At 37.1% G+C, this 16,503-nt stretch overlaps 1 protein-coding gene across 3 annotated transcripts in view; it reads right to left on the bottom strand.

Moving 5' to 3' along the window:
- The window catches only part of HDHD2 (haloacid dehalogenase like hydrolase domain containing 2), a 564,975-nt gene that overhangs the window by 205,085 nt on the left and 343,387 nt on the right, over nucleotides 1-16,503 (bottom strand). For all 3 annotated transcript variants that reach the window (XM_044081827.1, XM_044081837.1, XM_044081845.1), the window contains one exon: nucleotides 70-154. In XM_044081827.1, the coding sequence (XP_043937762.1) occupies nucleotides 70-154 (85 nt within the window). The remainder of the gene's footprint in view (nucleotides 1-69; nucleotides 155-16,503) is intronic.

Below are 16,503 nucleotides of genomic sequence, written 5' to 3'. Positions count from 1 at the left end.
AAACTCCTCACACAATTCTGAAGAACTATAATTACAATCTACAAACACAAAGTTAAAAATATTCCTTACCTAAATGCTTTGTTCATAGTCTGAAAATTAAAGTGCTCTGGTGCCAGTCCTATGACCACTGCATTAGGATCATCTGTATTTAATCCTGAAACAAAAAATGAACATTTGCAAAGTATACTTAATATTTTACTAGCAATTAAATTATGTTTCTAAGCTTGCAGTACCTTGTAATTCAGTTTTAAATGAAGAACTCTTTTTAACCATGGAATTAACATTTTTATTCTCTGAAAATAGACCTAATAAATAGATAAATAAACAAGTCACTTTTCATTTTAACAGTTGCATTTTTGCATCAGGCTGTTGTTGTGTATCACAAAATCGTTCGCCTGTATCTAATTACATGACACTCTACTCATTGCCCTTCTGTATTACCTATAATTTTCTCATATCTATCGCTATGATTTTTACATCTGTCTCTGAGCCCAAAAGGGCAAAATGGTCAGACAGATAGATCACCCATGTGTGTTGTGTGTGTGTGTGTGTGTGTGTGTGTGTGTGTGTGTGTGTGTGTGTGTGTGGGGGTGGGGGTGACTCTTGGGCAGATATTAAAACCAGGTGGCAAAACTAATGAGGAACTATTTTCATGCAGTGTTTGTTACTACTCCAGGGCCAATACTCTCACAGTGGTAACAGACACATGAGAACGGGTCTGTGAACTGTGTCCTTGTGTTGCCAAATGAGATGCAAAACTTCAACACATCTGGAAATCACATATCGCTACATGTATGTTTAGCCAAGCAACAAGCAGGGGTTGGGGTTGGCATAATGGATAAAGTGTTAACCTTACTGACACATGGTCCAGGGTTTGATTCTTTAATGGGGTAGTTGGCTAGGCTTAAAATGACCTACAGGAGCAGTTAGCCTATGAAAAAAATGAATATCTAAGATGTATGTTAAGTTTTGTTCTCTCATGTAGAATGTGACGTGACAAAACTATTCTGACAGTGCCAACATACTGAATTTTACAACACTAGTAAGCCATTGGAAGACCAAGACTTAACAAATGTTGGGCACACTTTCAAAGTGATGTTTTATACAAATAGAGATACAAATTCATATCTTGCAAATTGTGTTTGTAGGAAATGCACGACACAGACATGCAGGATTATGAAAGGTGGTTTAGAGGGCATGTTACAGGGGAAGTAAGAAAAAGGTGAAAGAAACCACAATTACATAAAAGAGGAAAAAGCAGGTTTATGGCTGAAAAGACAAAAAATAAATAAATAAAATTGGTTAAAATACAAGTCTTGTCTAGGAGAAATAGGGGATATACATCTGCTATCACTTTCCCTTCCCACACATGTTGTTCTCACTACTGCACTCTCAGCTGTTTTGAGGACTGTGTGTAGTATGTGCACACATTAGTGCATTTTTGTGTAGAATATCTTGAAAGAAGTCCCTGGCCCATTGCATAGGAATACAACAATTTCACTAATGTAATTATACTTACAATGATAAGATAATGATCATTACTGCAACTGTATTAGTTCTAACTTAATACAGCTTGTTGTCAACTAAGTTTATCTTGCAACTGAGCATCATCAGCTCTACTAATATAAAACCATGCTGCTTCTTCTTCTTTCGGCTGCTCCCGTTAGGGGTCGCCACAGCAGATCAACTGTTTCCATTTCCTCCTGTCCTCTGCATCTTGCTCTGTCACACCAACCACCTGCATATCCTCTCTCACCACATCCATAAACCTCATCTTAGGCCTTCCCCTTTTCCTGTTACCTGGCAGCTTCATCCTTAGCATCTTTTTCCCAATATACTCTGCATCCCTCCTCAGCACATGTCCAAACCAACATAATCTTACCTCTCTGGCTTTGTCTCCAAACCTTCCAACCTGGGCTGACCCTCTAATATACTTATTCCTAATCCTGTCCATCCCCATCACACCCAGTGCAAATCTTAACATCTTCAACTCTGCCACGTCAAGCTCTGACTCCTGCCTTTTTGTCAATGCCACTGTCTCCAACCCGTATAACATAGTTGGTCTCACTACCCTCTTGTAGACCTTCTCTTTCACTCTTACTGGTACTCGTCTGTCACAAATTACTCCTGACACTCTTCTCCACCCACTCCATCCTGCCTGTACTCTCTTCTTCACCTCTCTTCCACACTCACCATTACTTTGAACTGTTGATCACAAGTACTTAAACTCATTCACCTTTGCCACCTCTACTCCCTGCATCCTCACCATTCCTCTATCCTTCCTCTCATTCACACACATATATTCTGTCTTAGTCCTGCTGACCTTCATTCCTCTTCTCTCTAGAGCATATCTCCACCTCTCCAGGGTCTCCTCCACCTGTTCCCTACTCTCACTACAGATCACAATGTCATCTGCAAACATCATAGTACACGGAGACTCCTGTCTGATCTCGTCTGTCAACCTGTCCATCACCATTGCAAATAAGAAAGGGCTCAGAGCTGATCTTTGATGTAATCCCACCTCCACCTTAAACGCATCCATCACTCCCACCTCAGACCTCACCGCTGTCACACTACCCTAGTAAATATCTTGTACTACTCTTACATACTTCTCTGACACTCCCGACTTCCTCATACAATACCACAACTCCTCTCTAGGCACCCTGTCATATGCTTTCTCTAAATCCACAAAGACACAGTGCAACTCCTTCTGACCTTCTCTGTACTTCTCCATCAACACTCTCAGAGCAAACATCGCATCTGTAGTGCTCTTTCCTGGCATGAAACCAAACTGCTGATCACTAATCATCATCTCCCTTCTTAACCTAGCTTCCACTACTCTTTCCCATAACGTCATGCTGTGACTAATCAATTTAATCCCTCTGTAGTTACTACAGCTCTGCACATCACCCTTATTCTTAAAAATCGGTACCAAAACACTTTTTCTCCATTCATCAGGCATCCTCTCACTTTCCAAGATTTCATTAAACAATCTAGTTAAACTCCACTGCCGTTTCACCTAAACACCTCCATGCTTCCATAGGTATGTCATCTGGACCAACAGCCTTTCCATTCTTCATCCTCTTCATAGCTATCCTTACTTCCTCCTTGCTAATCCACTGCACTTCATGATTCACTATCCGCACATCATCCAGCCTTCCTCTCCCTCTCATTCTCTTCATTCATCAACCCCTCAAAATACTCTTTCCATCTGCTCAACACACTCTCCTCGCTTGTGAGTACGTTTCCCTCATTATCCTTTATCACCCTTACCTGCTGCACATCTTTACTAGCTTGGTCCCTCTGTTTAGCCAATCGGTACAGGTCCTTTTCTCCCTCCTTAGTGTCCAACCTTTTATACAACTCTTCATACGCCTTATCCTTAGCCTTCGCCACCTCTCTCTTTGCCATGCATCTCATCTCCTTATACTCTTGCCTACTTTCTTAGTCTCTTTGACTATCCCACTTTTTCTTCGCCAACCTCTTTCTCTGTATACTCTCCTATACTTCTTCATTCCACCACCAGGTCTCCTTGTCCTCCTTCCTCTTTCCAGATGTCATGCCAAGCACCCTTCTAGCCATCTCTCTTACTAGCTCTGCTGTAGTTACCCAGCTATTCGGTAACTCTTTACTGCCACCCAGTGCCTGTCTTAACTCTTCCCTGAACATCACCTCAAAATTACCCTTTTTCAATTTCCACCATTTGATCCTTGGTGCTGCCCTCACACTCATCCTCCTCTTCTTGATCACCAATGCCATCCTACAAACCACCATTCTATGCTGCCTATCTACACTTTCCCCTGCCACCACTTTACAGTCTCCAATCTCCTTCAGATTGGCCCTTCTACATAAGATATAATCCACCTGTGTGTGCATCTTCCTCCACTCTTGTATGTCACCCTATGCTCCTCCCTCTTGCTAAAATACGTATTCATCACAACCATGTCCATCCTTTTCGCAAAATCCACTACCATCTGACCTTCTGCATTCCGTTTAACACCATACCTACCCATCACTTCCTCGTCCCCTCTGTTCCCTTCACCAACATGCCCATTGAAATCTGCTCCAATCACCAGTCTCTCACCCTTGGGTACAGTCATCATCACTTCATCTAACTCACTCCAAAATTTTTCTTTCACATCCATCGCACACCCAACTTGTGGAGCATATGCACTAACAACATTCATCATTACACCATCAATTTCCAGCTTCATAAACATCACTCTATCCGACACTCTTTTCACCTCCAAAACACTCTTAGCATACTGTTCCTACAGGATAACTCCTACGCCATTTCTCCTCCCATCCACACCATGATAAAACAATTTGAAACCGCCTCCGATACACCTAGCCTTGCTCCTCTTCCATCTGGTCTCTTGCACACACAATATACCAACCGTCCTTCGGTTCATCATATCAGCTAGCTCCCTCCCTATACCAGTCATACTGCCAACATTCAAAGTTCCGACCCTCACTGTCACAGTCCTAGCCCTTACCTGCCTTTGGGCATGCCTTCCGTCTCTTCTTCTCCTTCGGCCAACAGTAGCCCAATTTCCGCCAGCACCCTGTTGGCCAACAGTACTGGTGGCGGTCATTGTTAACCCGGGCCTCGACCGATCTGGTATGAGTTTCTGTACAGTTTTCTGCATGTGTGATGTGGCACAATTTTACGCCGGATGCCCTAATATAAAACCATGCATTACGACCAAACAGATAGTGCCAAAGATGTGCAAAACGTCAGTAGTCAGATTCTGGCATGCTAAGCAGAATGAAAGAAAGCCTAGAAAATAAGCAGCTTTTCTTAAAGGAGTAAAATATACATTATATGGACTGAACATATAGCAGCTTTGAAAAGAACACTCTGAAAAGCAGAGTTCCAAAGTTACTTGGGAGAAAAGGATCAAGATCTTTACAAAAAGAAGAATTAAAGGAAACTTATGTTTATAAATAAAATTCAGTAAGATTTTACTTGACACTGCTATTCACTCAGCAGACAGCAAATGCTCAAGAATAATACTATATATATATATTTTTTTTTCACTTTACAAAAATTGTTTTCAAAGACCAAAAGGATTTAGATCAGTCAAGTATCTTTTTTAATTTACTGGGGATGCACAAGCCAGTGAATTTCTTTGTACCGGTCCCAAGCCCGGATAAATGGGGAGGGTTGCATCAGGAAGGGCATCCGGCATAAAACTTTGCCAAATAATTCATGTGGACACCAGTAAATATTTACATACTGGATTGGTCGAGGCCCGGGTTAACAACGACCACCACCAGTACTGTTAGCCAACAGGGTGCTGGCGGAAATTGGGCTACTGTTGGCCAAAGGAGGAGAAGAGGCAGAAGGCATGGTCGAAGGCAGGAAGAGAGGGGAAAGGCTAGGACTGTGGTAGTGAGGGTCGGAACTTTGAATGTTGGCAGTATGACTGGTATAGGGAGAGAGCTAGCCGATATGATGGACATAAGGAAGGTTGGTATATTGTGTGTGCAAGAGACCAGGTGGAAGGGGAGTAAGGCTAGGTGTATCGGAGGTGGGTTCAAATTGTTTTATCATGGTGTGGATGGGAGGAGAAATGGCATGGGAGTTATCCTGAAGGAATAGTATGCTAAGAGTGTTTTGTAGGTGAAAAGAGTGTCGGATAGAGTGATGTTTATGAAGCTGTAAATTGATGGTGTAATGATGAATGTTGTTAGTGCATATGTTCCACAAGTTGGGTGTGCGATGGATGAGAAAGAAAAATTTTGGAGTGAGCTGGATGAAGTGGTGATGACTATACCCAAGGATGAGAGAGTGGTGATTGGAGCAGATTTCAATGGGCATATTGGTGAAGGGAACAGAGGGGATGAGGAAGTGATGGGTAGGTATGGTGTTAAACCAAGGAATGCAGAAGGTCAGATGGTAGTGGTTTTTGCGAAAAGGATGGACATGGCTGTGGTGAATACGTATTTTAACAAGAGGGAGGAGCATAGGGTGACATACAAGAGTGGAGGAAGATGCACACACGTGGATTATATCTTATGTAGGAGGGCCAGTTTGAAGGAGATTGGAGAGTGGTGACCAGAGAAAGTGTAGTTAGGCAGCATAGGATTGTGGTTTGTAGGATGACGTTGGTGATCAAGAAGAGGAGCGGGAGTGTGAGGGCAGCACCAAGGATCAAATGGTGAAAACTGAAAAAGGCTAATTGTGAGGTGGAGTTCAGGGATGAGTTAAAACAGACACTGGGTGGCAGTAAAGAGTTACCAAATAGCTGGTAGAGACGGCTAGAAAGGTGCTTGGTATGACATCTGGACAGAGGAAGGATGACAAGGAGACATGGTGGTGGAATGAGGCAGTACAGGAGAGTATACAGAGAAAGATGTTGGCAAAGAAGAAGTGGGATTGTCAGAGAGATGAAGAAAGTAGACAAGAGTATAAGGAGATGAAGTGTATGGTAAAGAGAGGGGTGGTGAAGGCTAAGGATAAGGCATATGAAGAGTTGTATGAAAGGTTGGGACACTAAGGAGGGAGAAAAGGACCTGTACCGACTGGCTAGACAGAGGGACCGAGCTAGGAAAGATGTGCAGCAAATAAAGGTGATAAAGGATAATAAGGAAAACGTACTCACTAGCGAGGAGAGTGTGTTGAGCAGATGGAAAGAGTACTTTGAGGGGCTGATGAATGAAGAGAATGAGAGAGAGAAGGTTGGATGATGTGGGGATAGTGAGCCATGAAGTACAATGGATTAGCAAGGAGGAAGTAAGGATAGCTATGAAGAGGATGAAGAATGGAAAGGCCGTCGGTCCAGATGACATACCTGTGGAAGCATGGAGGTGTTTAGGTGAAATGGCAATGGAGGTTTTAACCAGATTGTTTAATAAAATCTTGGAAAGTGAGAGGATGCCTGAGGAATGGAGAAAAAGTGTTTTGGTACCGATTTTTTTAAGAATAAGGGTGATGTGCAGAGCTGTAGTAACTACAGAGGGATTAAATTGATCAGTCACAGCATGAAGTTAAGGGAAACAGTAGTGGAAGCTAGGTTAAAAAGTGATGTGATGATTAGTGATCAGCAGTATGGTTTCATGCCAGGAAAGAGCACTACAGATGCGATGTTTGCTCTGAGAGTGTTGATGGAGAAGTACAGAGAAGGTCAGAAGGAGTTGCATTGTGTTTTTGTAGACTTAGAGAAAGCATATGACAGGGTGCCTAGAGAGGAGTTGTGGTATTGTATGAGGAAGTCGGGAGTGTTAGAGAAGTATGTAAGAGTGGTACAGGATATGTACGAGGGTAGTGTGACAGCGGTGAGGTCTGCGGTGGGAGTGACGGATGCTTTTAAGGTGGAGGTGGGATTACATCAAGGATCAGCTCTGAGCCCTTTCTTATTTGCAATGGTGATGGACAGGTTGACAGACAAGATCAGACAGGATCAGACAGGAGTCCCCGTGGACTATGATGTTTGCAGATGACATTGTGATCTGTAGTGAGAGTAGGGAACAGGTGGAGAAGACCCTGGAGAGATGGAAATATGCTCTAGAGAGAAGAGGAATGAAGGTCAGCAGGACTAAGACAGAATATATGTGTGTGAATGAGAGGGAGGATAGAGGAATGGTGAGGATGCAAGGAGTAGCGGTGGCGGAGGTGGATGAGTTTAAATACTTGGGATCAATAGTTCAGAGTAATGGTGAGTGTGGAAGAGAGGTGAAGAAGAGAGTACAGGCAGGATGGAGTAGGTGGAGAAGAGTGTCAGGAGTGATTTGTGACAGAGTAGTACCAGTAAGAGTGAAAGGGAAGGTCTACAAGAGGGTAGTGAGACCAGCTATGTTATATGGATTGGAGACAGTGGCATTGACAAAAAGGCAGGAGTATGAGCTGGATGTGGCAGAGTTAAAGATGTTAAGATTTGCACTGGGTGTGACGAGGGTGGACAGGATTAGGAAAAAGTATATTAGAGGGTCAGCCCAGGTTGGAAGGTCTGGAGACAAAGCCAGAGAGGCAAGATTATGTTGGTTTGGACATGTGCTGAGGAGGGATCCTGGGTATATTGGGAAAAAGATGCTAAGAATGAAGCTACCAGGTAACAAGAAAAGAGTAAGGCCTAAGATAAGGTTTATGGATGTGGTGAGAGAGGACATGCAGGTGGTTGGTGTGGCAGAGCAAGATGCAGAGGGCAGGAAGAAATGGAAACAGATGATCTGCTGTGGAGACCCCTAACGGGAACAGCCGAAAGAAGAAGAAAATTTGGTTTTAAAACAATAAACAAATCAATTATAAAACAAGCAAATACTATCTACATATATCCATAGCTGATCAATACAAAGTTATACATATCAAAAATTAATATTTTTTTTAAGCAAGTCTTTAAGTTTAAGCCAAGATTTATATGAATGTGTAATATTAGAAGCACTCATCTTTATAGTATGCAATTCACTACTGCAAATAATTTTGCCACACTAATAAATTCAGCACTAGAGGAGGTAACCTTACTTTTCCAATTTTTAGTAATTACTTTAGTGGCTAGAGCAAGAACAGGCCAAAGAAGACACACTTGCATTTTTGGAATTATTTTAAGAATCGAAGAATTAAATAAAACTAAAGATTTAGAAATATTACATCTATCTGACCACAGATAGAAGTTATTAATTTCTTTCCAAAATTTGGAGATGACTTCACATTCATATCCCATATACATCCAATCAGCTACTATTTCAAAATCACATCTCCAGCATTTAATTCTACTTGATTTCCACAGGATTGTAATTTGTTAGGAGTGACAGAAGCTCTGTGTAAAAATTTCCAAGTGAAAATGTCCGGTATAATGAAGATGTAGTTTTATCTGTAGATTTTAATATTATTTTCTTGTATTCTTATGAGAGGTCTTTATTATTAAATTTTGAGTAGTAGTTCCAATAGGAATTGTCTAAATATGTGAAATCTAACTTAAGAATTTTATACATTTGTGACAAATATGATTTATTTTTCATTGCATTATTACTGATATTTATTAAGAATTCCAATAATCTGGGGAACAATTTTGTATCTAGGTTAAATACCTTATTAATCTCTGTGTTCACAAAGTCTCTAAATATTGGTAAAATTAGCCAATTTTCAGAATCTTGATTGTATTTAGACCTTACATTTTCAACAGCAGATAGATGCCATTTAAGAAATGATGCCAATAAATTAAGTTACTTTGTTCATAGGTGTTCACTACATTAATGATCACAATGGCCTTTTTAAACCTAGTCATACACCCCAAATCTCTGACAAGTTCTAGTACCCTTGATATGTGTAAGCAGGGGCTTGGAGATGAAACATGTACAAACAGGGGTCTGTGAGACGAACCATTTACAGGTTACCTGTGTTCATTTGACACACAGGTGCCACACCAGGGATGAATTTCCTGTTCCCCATCCAATTGTCCATGTTACATTTGAATTGGGTTAGGGAAGAACTCTGCTTTTCATGGATGGGGGGGGGGGCCTGTTCCAGAGATGGGGTTAGTCTCTGGGATACATACCTGTATCTCCAGCAGGTCCTATTTATATCGCAGGCAAAGTTTAAGTCTTTAGAATGGGTAATTCTGATGCAGTTTGTTTTGTAGACATGCAGGAGGTCCACCAGAGTGGGGTCTAACAATGCTCAGTGTGCCAGAGACAGATCTCCCCTCAAAAGCCTGTAAGAGACAGAATACAGGGATAGGGCCCTTGGGGCAGTCTGCATAGGACATTTTACTTGCACCTTCTATTCTTTTAGTGAGGAACCTCTGTAGATATTCCAAATGTTGGATATGCCTAGTTAGGTACATACCAAAGGGGCACTGTACTCAATAATAGGTCTGATGAATGCTGAACACCATGGAACAATGACTTCCGTGGACCTAGATGCCATACCTTTGTTTATAAGTTGCACAACATAGAATGATTTCCTTACTACTGTAGACATGTGATGGTCAAAGGCTAGATTACGGTCTGTATGTGTCCCTAAGTTCTGGGTCATCTCTAAGGGAACTGTTGTCAATATGACAGTTACCAGGGGTAGAAGACTTTCCGAAGGATACTATTATGCATTTCTTGGCATTTAGTTTTAGTCCATGGCTCTGACACTGGTTGTTTGTCTGTGTCAGCCCTTTCTGGAGACCATTGTGTCAGTGTTCTCCAGGAAGGAGTGACAGCTCCTAATTTGCAATCATCTTTAAATTAGGACAGACAGAAACCACTGAGATTGGCCTTGATTTCAGAGAAGTAAATGCCAAAACGGATCGGTCAAAGGGCCAATCCCTGAGGGACTTCATTTGTGACTGGCCTCTTTGTAGGGGTAGATTCCCTAGTTCTAACTAACTGGGTCCTGTCTCTGAGCCAGCTGGCTATCTACCGGCTGACATACAGGTCTGTACCAAAAGTCGTGAGTTTGTCAACACTAGCATTTTGTTGAAGTTTTGAGTTTCTAAGCAGTCTTTTGTATATGCAATTAGAAGCACAGAAAATACTCAGTTTTTAATACAATTGTTAGAATATGTGAACTTTTGGAAAGAGGAAATGATGTTATTTTACTAGGGAATTTGAGAAGAGGGTTTCATTCCATTTATGCAAAAATCTTTTAATAATCAGCTAAAACTATTAAGCAATATTTGTTTATGACTGGTTGTGGTATATTTATTATTTACTAATGATGTTTCTTGATGCATTGTTTCCATTTTGAATCATATGATGAATTTAGTCACAACACTGTAACTTTTACAATTGTTGAAGTAGCATACAACTGAATATCAGGAAATCCTATTCCACCATTACCCCAACCTTTTCTGTGTCAATCAAATGAAACTCTTGCTTTATTAGGATGTCAAAAAATTTTAAGACTATTATTATTGATCTCCATCATTTTTTGTTGGAGATAGCACTAAAGATTGTAAGACAAACAATATTGTAGGGATAATTACCATCTTAATAAGCTTAATCATTCTTCCATGGTAAAGAAGAATTTGTTCCAATTTGTGACTAAACTTAAAATTTTATCAACAACCTGTTATAAGTTTGCTTGTATATTTCTGTACTATCAGACATAATGGTTATACCAAGGTATTTCATTTGACTGCCATTCCAACTGAAGTTAGAATATTTGTGTCTGATGTTTTTTAATTTTTTATTAATCAATAATGTACTTGTTTTACTATGATTAAATATTAAGTTCAAGATTTCTTCAAACAAACTCACAAAACTAATTATATGTTCTAATGAATTCTCTATATTGCTTATTGATAGTAAAATATTATCAGCAAAGAGCTGAATTTTTACTCTGAAATCTTCTTTTATTTTGATACCATTAATGTTCTTACTTCATCTAATACTATAAGCAAAGGGTTGTATAGCTAATGCAAAAAGTAAAGGTGATAATGGACAGCCTTGTCTTGCGTCTTTTTGTAATTTAAAGGAATTAGAAAGAAAATAACCTATTTTAACACAAGCACAAGAGTTATTATATAACTCAGAAATTAATGCAACTGGCTCAGGTGAGAAATTACACACTTTAAATGCTTTAAACAGGTACGACCAATGAACCGAGTCAAAAGCCATATGTAAACTGAAACTAGTGAGAGAAAGTTATTTTTTATTTTTATTTGGATAGTCTATTAATGTGTGTATTCTTATTATATTATCCTGTCTATTTAAAATACATCCAGTTTGTTCATTGTTAATTTAGGTATAAGTAGATTATTTATGTTAGCTAAAATGGACATGAACATCTTATAGTCCACATTTACAAGTGAAATGGATCTGCATGATGAGCACTTTGTAGGATCTTTATCTTATTTTTAAAAAAATAGGTGATATAAGGAAATATTTCCATGATGGGGGATGTCAACAGTTTTTATCTCTCTATAGACCTTATCTAATATTGAACATCATCCAGTAATATTTATATAGTTCTGGTATAAGACCATCTAAGCCTGGTGCCTTATTATTTTTTAACTTTTTTATTTAATCTTTTATTTTGGCTAAAGTGAATGGTCTACTATTTTTATTTATTCACTTGTTATTTTATTATTTATATTTTCCCTTAGAAAGGTTTCAACTATATCATCATTATCTAGGTTATCTGTATTATTTATATTTTCATAAAACTTCCTCAAGAATACCTTTAATATCTGTTCTTCTTTCTTTTTATTACTTATATGTGTTATAATTTCTTTGACGTAATTTAGTTTATTCATTTTCTTTAATCTAATAGCAAATGTATGCAAGCTTAGAGGGCTTACTGAATATGCATGACATTTAAGTTTTTCCAAGTTTATTGAAATGTTATGATTTAGAATTTCAACATATTTTGTGTTTAAGTTTTTAAGTTCAAAATGACTGATAATGTCATTTGGTTTTAGTTTTAACCTTAGTGTGTCTATTTTGGCCTGTAGTATATTCAATTTTTGTCCCATTCTCTTGTTGTATTAATATACCAGCTTGTAACTCTTCTTTTTATGTAAGCCTTTGGCAAATCCCACAGGACAATGTCAGATACTTCACCATTCATGTTTATGTCTAGTAAATTTTTGATCTCTAACATACCAATCCTTGAATCCTTTTATTTTAATAATGTATGCTGGTCAGTTTTTAAAATAATATTAAATATTATAGCATTATGATCTGATAATGGACATGAAACTTTCCAGATATGTGATAACGGATTGTTTGAGACAAAAATCTTATCAAAATTTGTGTTCCACATCTATATGAATAATGGGAAAACTGAATGGAATTTGTTTTCCTTGGCTCATATATATTCTTTGAATTCATTAGATTTAAAAACTGTGTTAAGTGTTTGGCTGAAGATGTGATTCTCGGCTTTCTAGCTTTGTCTTAAAAAAAAAAAAAAAAAAAAGCATTAAAATCACCAGACAATACAACTTCACATTTCATGTAATAGGCTACAGTATCTAAGTAAATTTTTGCATCTTTAGCTCCATCCCCTGGAATCCAATAAGAATTTGCCAATGCATATAGTATTCTTTTCCACTCAATTACAACAATGCTTAACATTATTTTTTTATCAACACAGGCATTTTTTACTTTAGGAATACTGGTGAGTTATTCCATAAAATGAGAGTGGGTGTCTCTTCCTTTAGCTCAAAAGGCAGAAGCTGCTAAAAGCACAACCTTCTTTAATGAAAGTTTATTTATATCTTAAGTAAATGTGCTTCCTCTAGAAATAATATCTGAGCTTTATGTAAAAGCTACTGGATTATTCAATACATTACTATCAATAGATATGCACTTAAAATCAGACATACAAGAGATTTAAAAACACAGGTATAATGAAATCACATTTATGTAGAGACTTCTTATATACTTTATATATAGCAATATGAAATTTTCAGCTATGGACAAGACATTTGAAACAAATAAAACACTACCTAATGATATAACCCTAATACATTCTACCATGGAATAATGTATTTGTAGTTTGTTGAAAAAGATGAACAAACTACCTCTCAAATTCTTCATTAGACTAACAATGCTTAGCTCATGCTTCTGATTCATGTGTCTCGTATGTTTAGTATGCATCACCTTAAAAAAGCTGTCAGTGAGTTATTATGAATAAGTAAAGTTAAACAGGTGTTCAGAATCTTTACTATTAAGCTGACCAAACTGAATACATCTACAATCATCTTTCCCTGATCTACTGCAGGGAAGAAATCAGTTGTTATTTTCATATTTACTAATTTATAGGTCAGATGATTTTATATTTGTTCTGTTTTATTTACTAAAGTTGTTCATAGGATTATAAGTTTACAAATAAGCGCCAGGCTAACTGCCTGTGTGGGTCATTCCAAGCCCAGCCAATTACCCCGTATGAGAATCAAACCCTGCACCTTGTGATTACAAGGTGGACAACTTAACCACTATGCCAACCTTCCATTGTTGTAGACATACTTATATTCTTTAATTATATACATATTTATTTTGATCTCTATTTGTAAATTATGTCTTATAATATTACTACATTTCTAGACTTCATATTTTAGCTATAATCTTAGTGAAGAATATCATATAACAGAACATTTATATTTACCCTTATATTTTTGATACTATTTAATCTAGTACTACTGCAAGAATCAATCCTATTATTTTCCTTAAATGTTATGTCTAATAGTATCTGAACAAATTTCCCTTTTAAGATTCAAATTTTCAACAATAAATAGTTCTGAGATATTAAGTTTTGTTATAATTAAAAAAAAAACAATAATAAAAAAACCATGGTCCTAATGTTTTATCAGAAGTGTCTTTCTATAGACTTGTTGGCATACTGCAAGCATTCAGAACTATTTAATAACCGGCAGTGGTTTAGAATGCAATTCACTCTCATTTGCTTATTATCTAACTTGTATTCACCGATATACGATTCAACATGTTATAATTATTTACTTTTAGACAGGAAGAAGCAACATGGACAGTTCTTAGGATTTTCAGAACTCCTGCAGCATCACAAAAGTGCTCATGACTCTAAATTAAGCTGATTCAAGTTGGTCCTCATGACAATGGCTTGCAAATGAACAGTTTACCAGCTACAATTCACACAAAAAGTTCACAAGTGAATCCAAGCCACCTCTGCATTATACATCAATCCCTTAACCCCTTCCAAACTACTAAAACAACAAAAAACATTTCAAGTAAGTTAACAATTAAAGGCTATTGTATTTAAATAAATAACATTCAATTAGTACTATTTGTATGGGATATTTAAAATAAAGCAGACTGTCATTTTTTAAGAGAGACACAGCATATAAACTTGCATTAAAAGAATGACAGTTATGTGTGATCCATGTTTAACTTGGAAAGTGTGAATGTTACTCTAATTATTTGATAACATTCCAATAATAAATTTTATATATGTAAGAAACTATATTTTATATTTTGTTTATAACACAGCATAACTTTCCTGGGTGCTATTGCATGTCAAGTATATTATCAGAAGCAATCATTCAGAATTATGTAATAATTGACAGTGGTTTAGAATGCAATTCACTGTCTTTTGCTGATCTAACTTGCATTCTTATACTTCTTAGCACACAATTCAAAATACTATGATTATTTACTTTTAGACAGGAAGAAGTAAACTAGACAGTTCTTAGAATTTTCAGAACTCCCTCAGCATCACACAAGTACTCATGACTCTAAGTTGTTTCAACCTGGTTTTCATAATAAGGGCTTGAAAATGAACAGTCCATCAGTTACAATTCACACAATATACCCTAGCAAGTGAATCTAAGCCTCCGCCACACCACACATCAATTCCTCCAAACTAACAAAAAAAAAACATTTCAACATATTTTAACCACTAAAAAGCTATTATATTTAAAGAAATAACAGTTAATGATTCAGTAAGCACTATTTATATGAGATGTTTAATATAAAGGAGATGCAGCATATAAACCTGCATTAAAAGAATGATAGTTGTGTCATCCAGGTTTAACTTGAAAAAGTGTGAATGTTACTCTAATTATTTGACATTGTTCCAATAGTAACTTTTATGTATATCAAAATGTATACTTCTGATACTTTGCTTATAACATAGCATGTATTTTCCTGGATGCTACGGTATGTCAAGTATACTATCAGTATTACACTACTCAACCATTCTAAGAACCCAGAATGCAGCTTACTCTTTACTGTCATTTGTTGCATCTTGTATTATATTTAATAGTACATTACTCAACTATGCCAGGATGTCAGAAAGTGTGCCACCTAACACAAGTTTCATCATAATAATGATTAACTTTTAATAAGATTACTAGTTTAACCCTTTAAACTCTAAATGAAAATAAGTGGCTTTAATTTCATATATAGCTAAAAGAATCAAACTAATTTTTTAAAAGGAAACTATTAACCATTTGAAGTAGGGAAAGAAAAAAATAAATGATTTACCTTGGAAAAAGTAATATGCAGCAAATGTATACAAGCACTCCTTTAAATTAATAAGAATTCATAACTATGAAATACATCGATTTTCATTTGTCCTTCAGTCTGTAATTGTTTTAGTCTTTTATTAACTAACCATCTCTTGTTGTACTTCTCTTCAAAGAAGTTGATTGATTCCAGTTAATTTCTTCTGTTTTTTTAGGATTTTATTTTTCCGTACAAAGTTGATTGCATCTTCCAAGTGTTAAAAAATCTTCTTTCCTTCTGAAAGGTGAATCCTTATTTTTGCTGGAAACAAGATTTGTACTTTAATGTTGTTTTTCTTTAAGCTTTTAACATGTGGCAGACATTGTTTTCTCTTGGACATCATTAATGTTGAATAGTCATTGTCAAATCTTATAGTATTTTCTTTCATTTTAACTGGATAATTAGTCTGTGCAACTTTTAAGACTAAATCCTTATCCTGCTTCGAGAAAAATCTTAAGATCAGTGACCTTGATGAAGGTTTTTTTTTTTTTAATGGAGTTTGAAATTGATCTATATGCCTTTTCGACGCCAAAGGAAAAAGCTTCAGGTAGGTTCAAAGTTTTAGGCAGCCAGGTATTAAGGAACTGA

This window comes from Protopterus annectens, chromosome 1.part1, assembly GCF_019279795.1.
Source record: "Protopterus annectens isolate FY-2018-M chromosome 1.part1, PAN1.0, whole genome shotgun sequence".
NCBI classification, from domain to species: domain Eukaryota; kingdom Metazoa; phylum Chordata; order Ceratodontiformes; family Protopteridae; genus Protopterus; species Protopterus annectens.
Note: the sequence above shows the minus strand (reverse complement) of the source record. Positions and strands in the feature narration are given on the sequence as shown.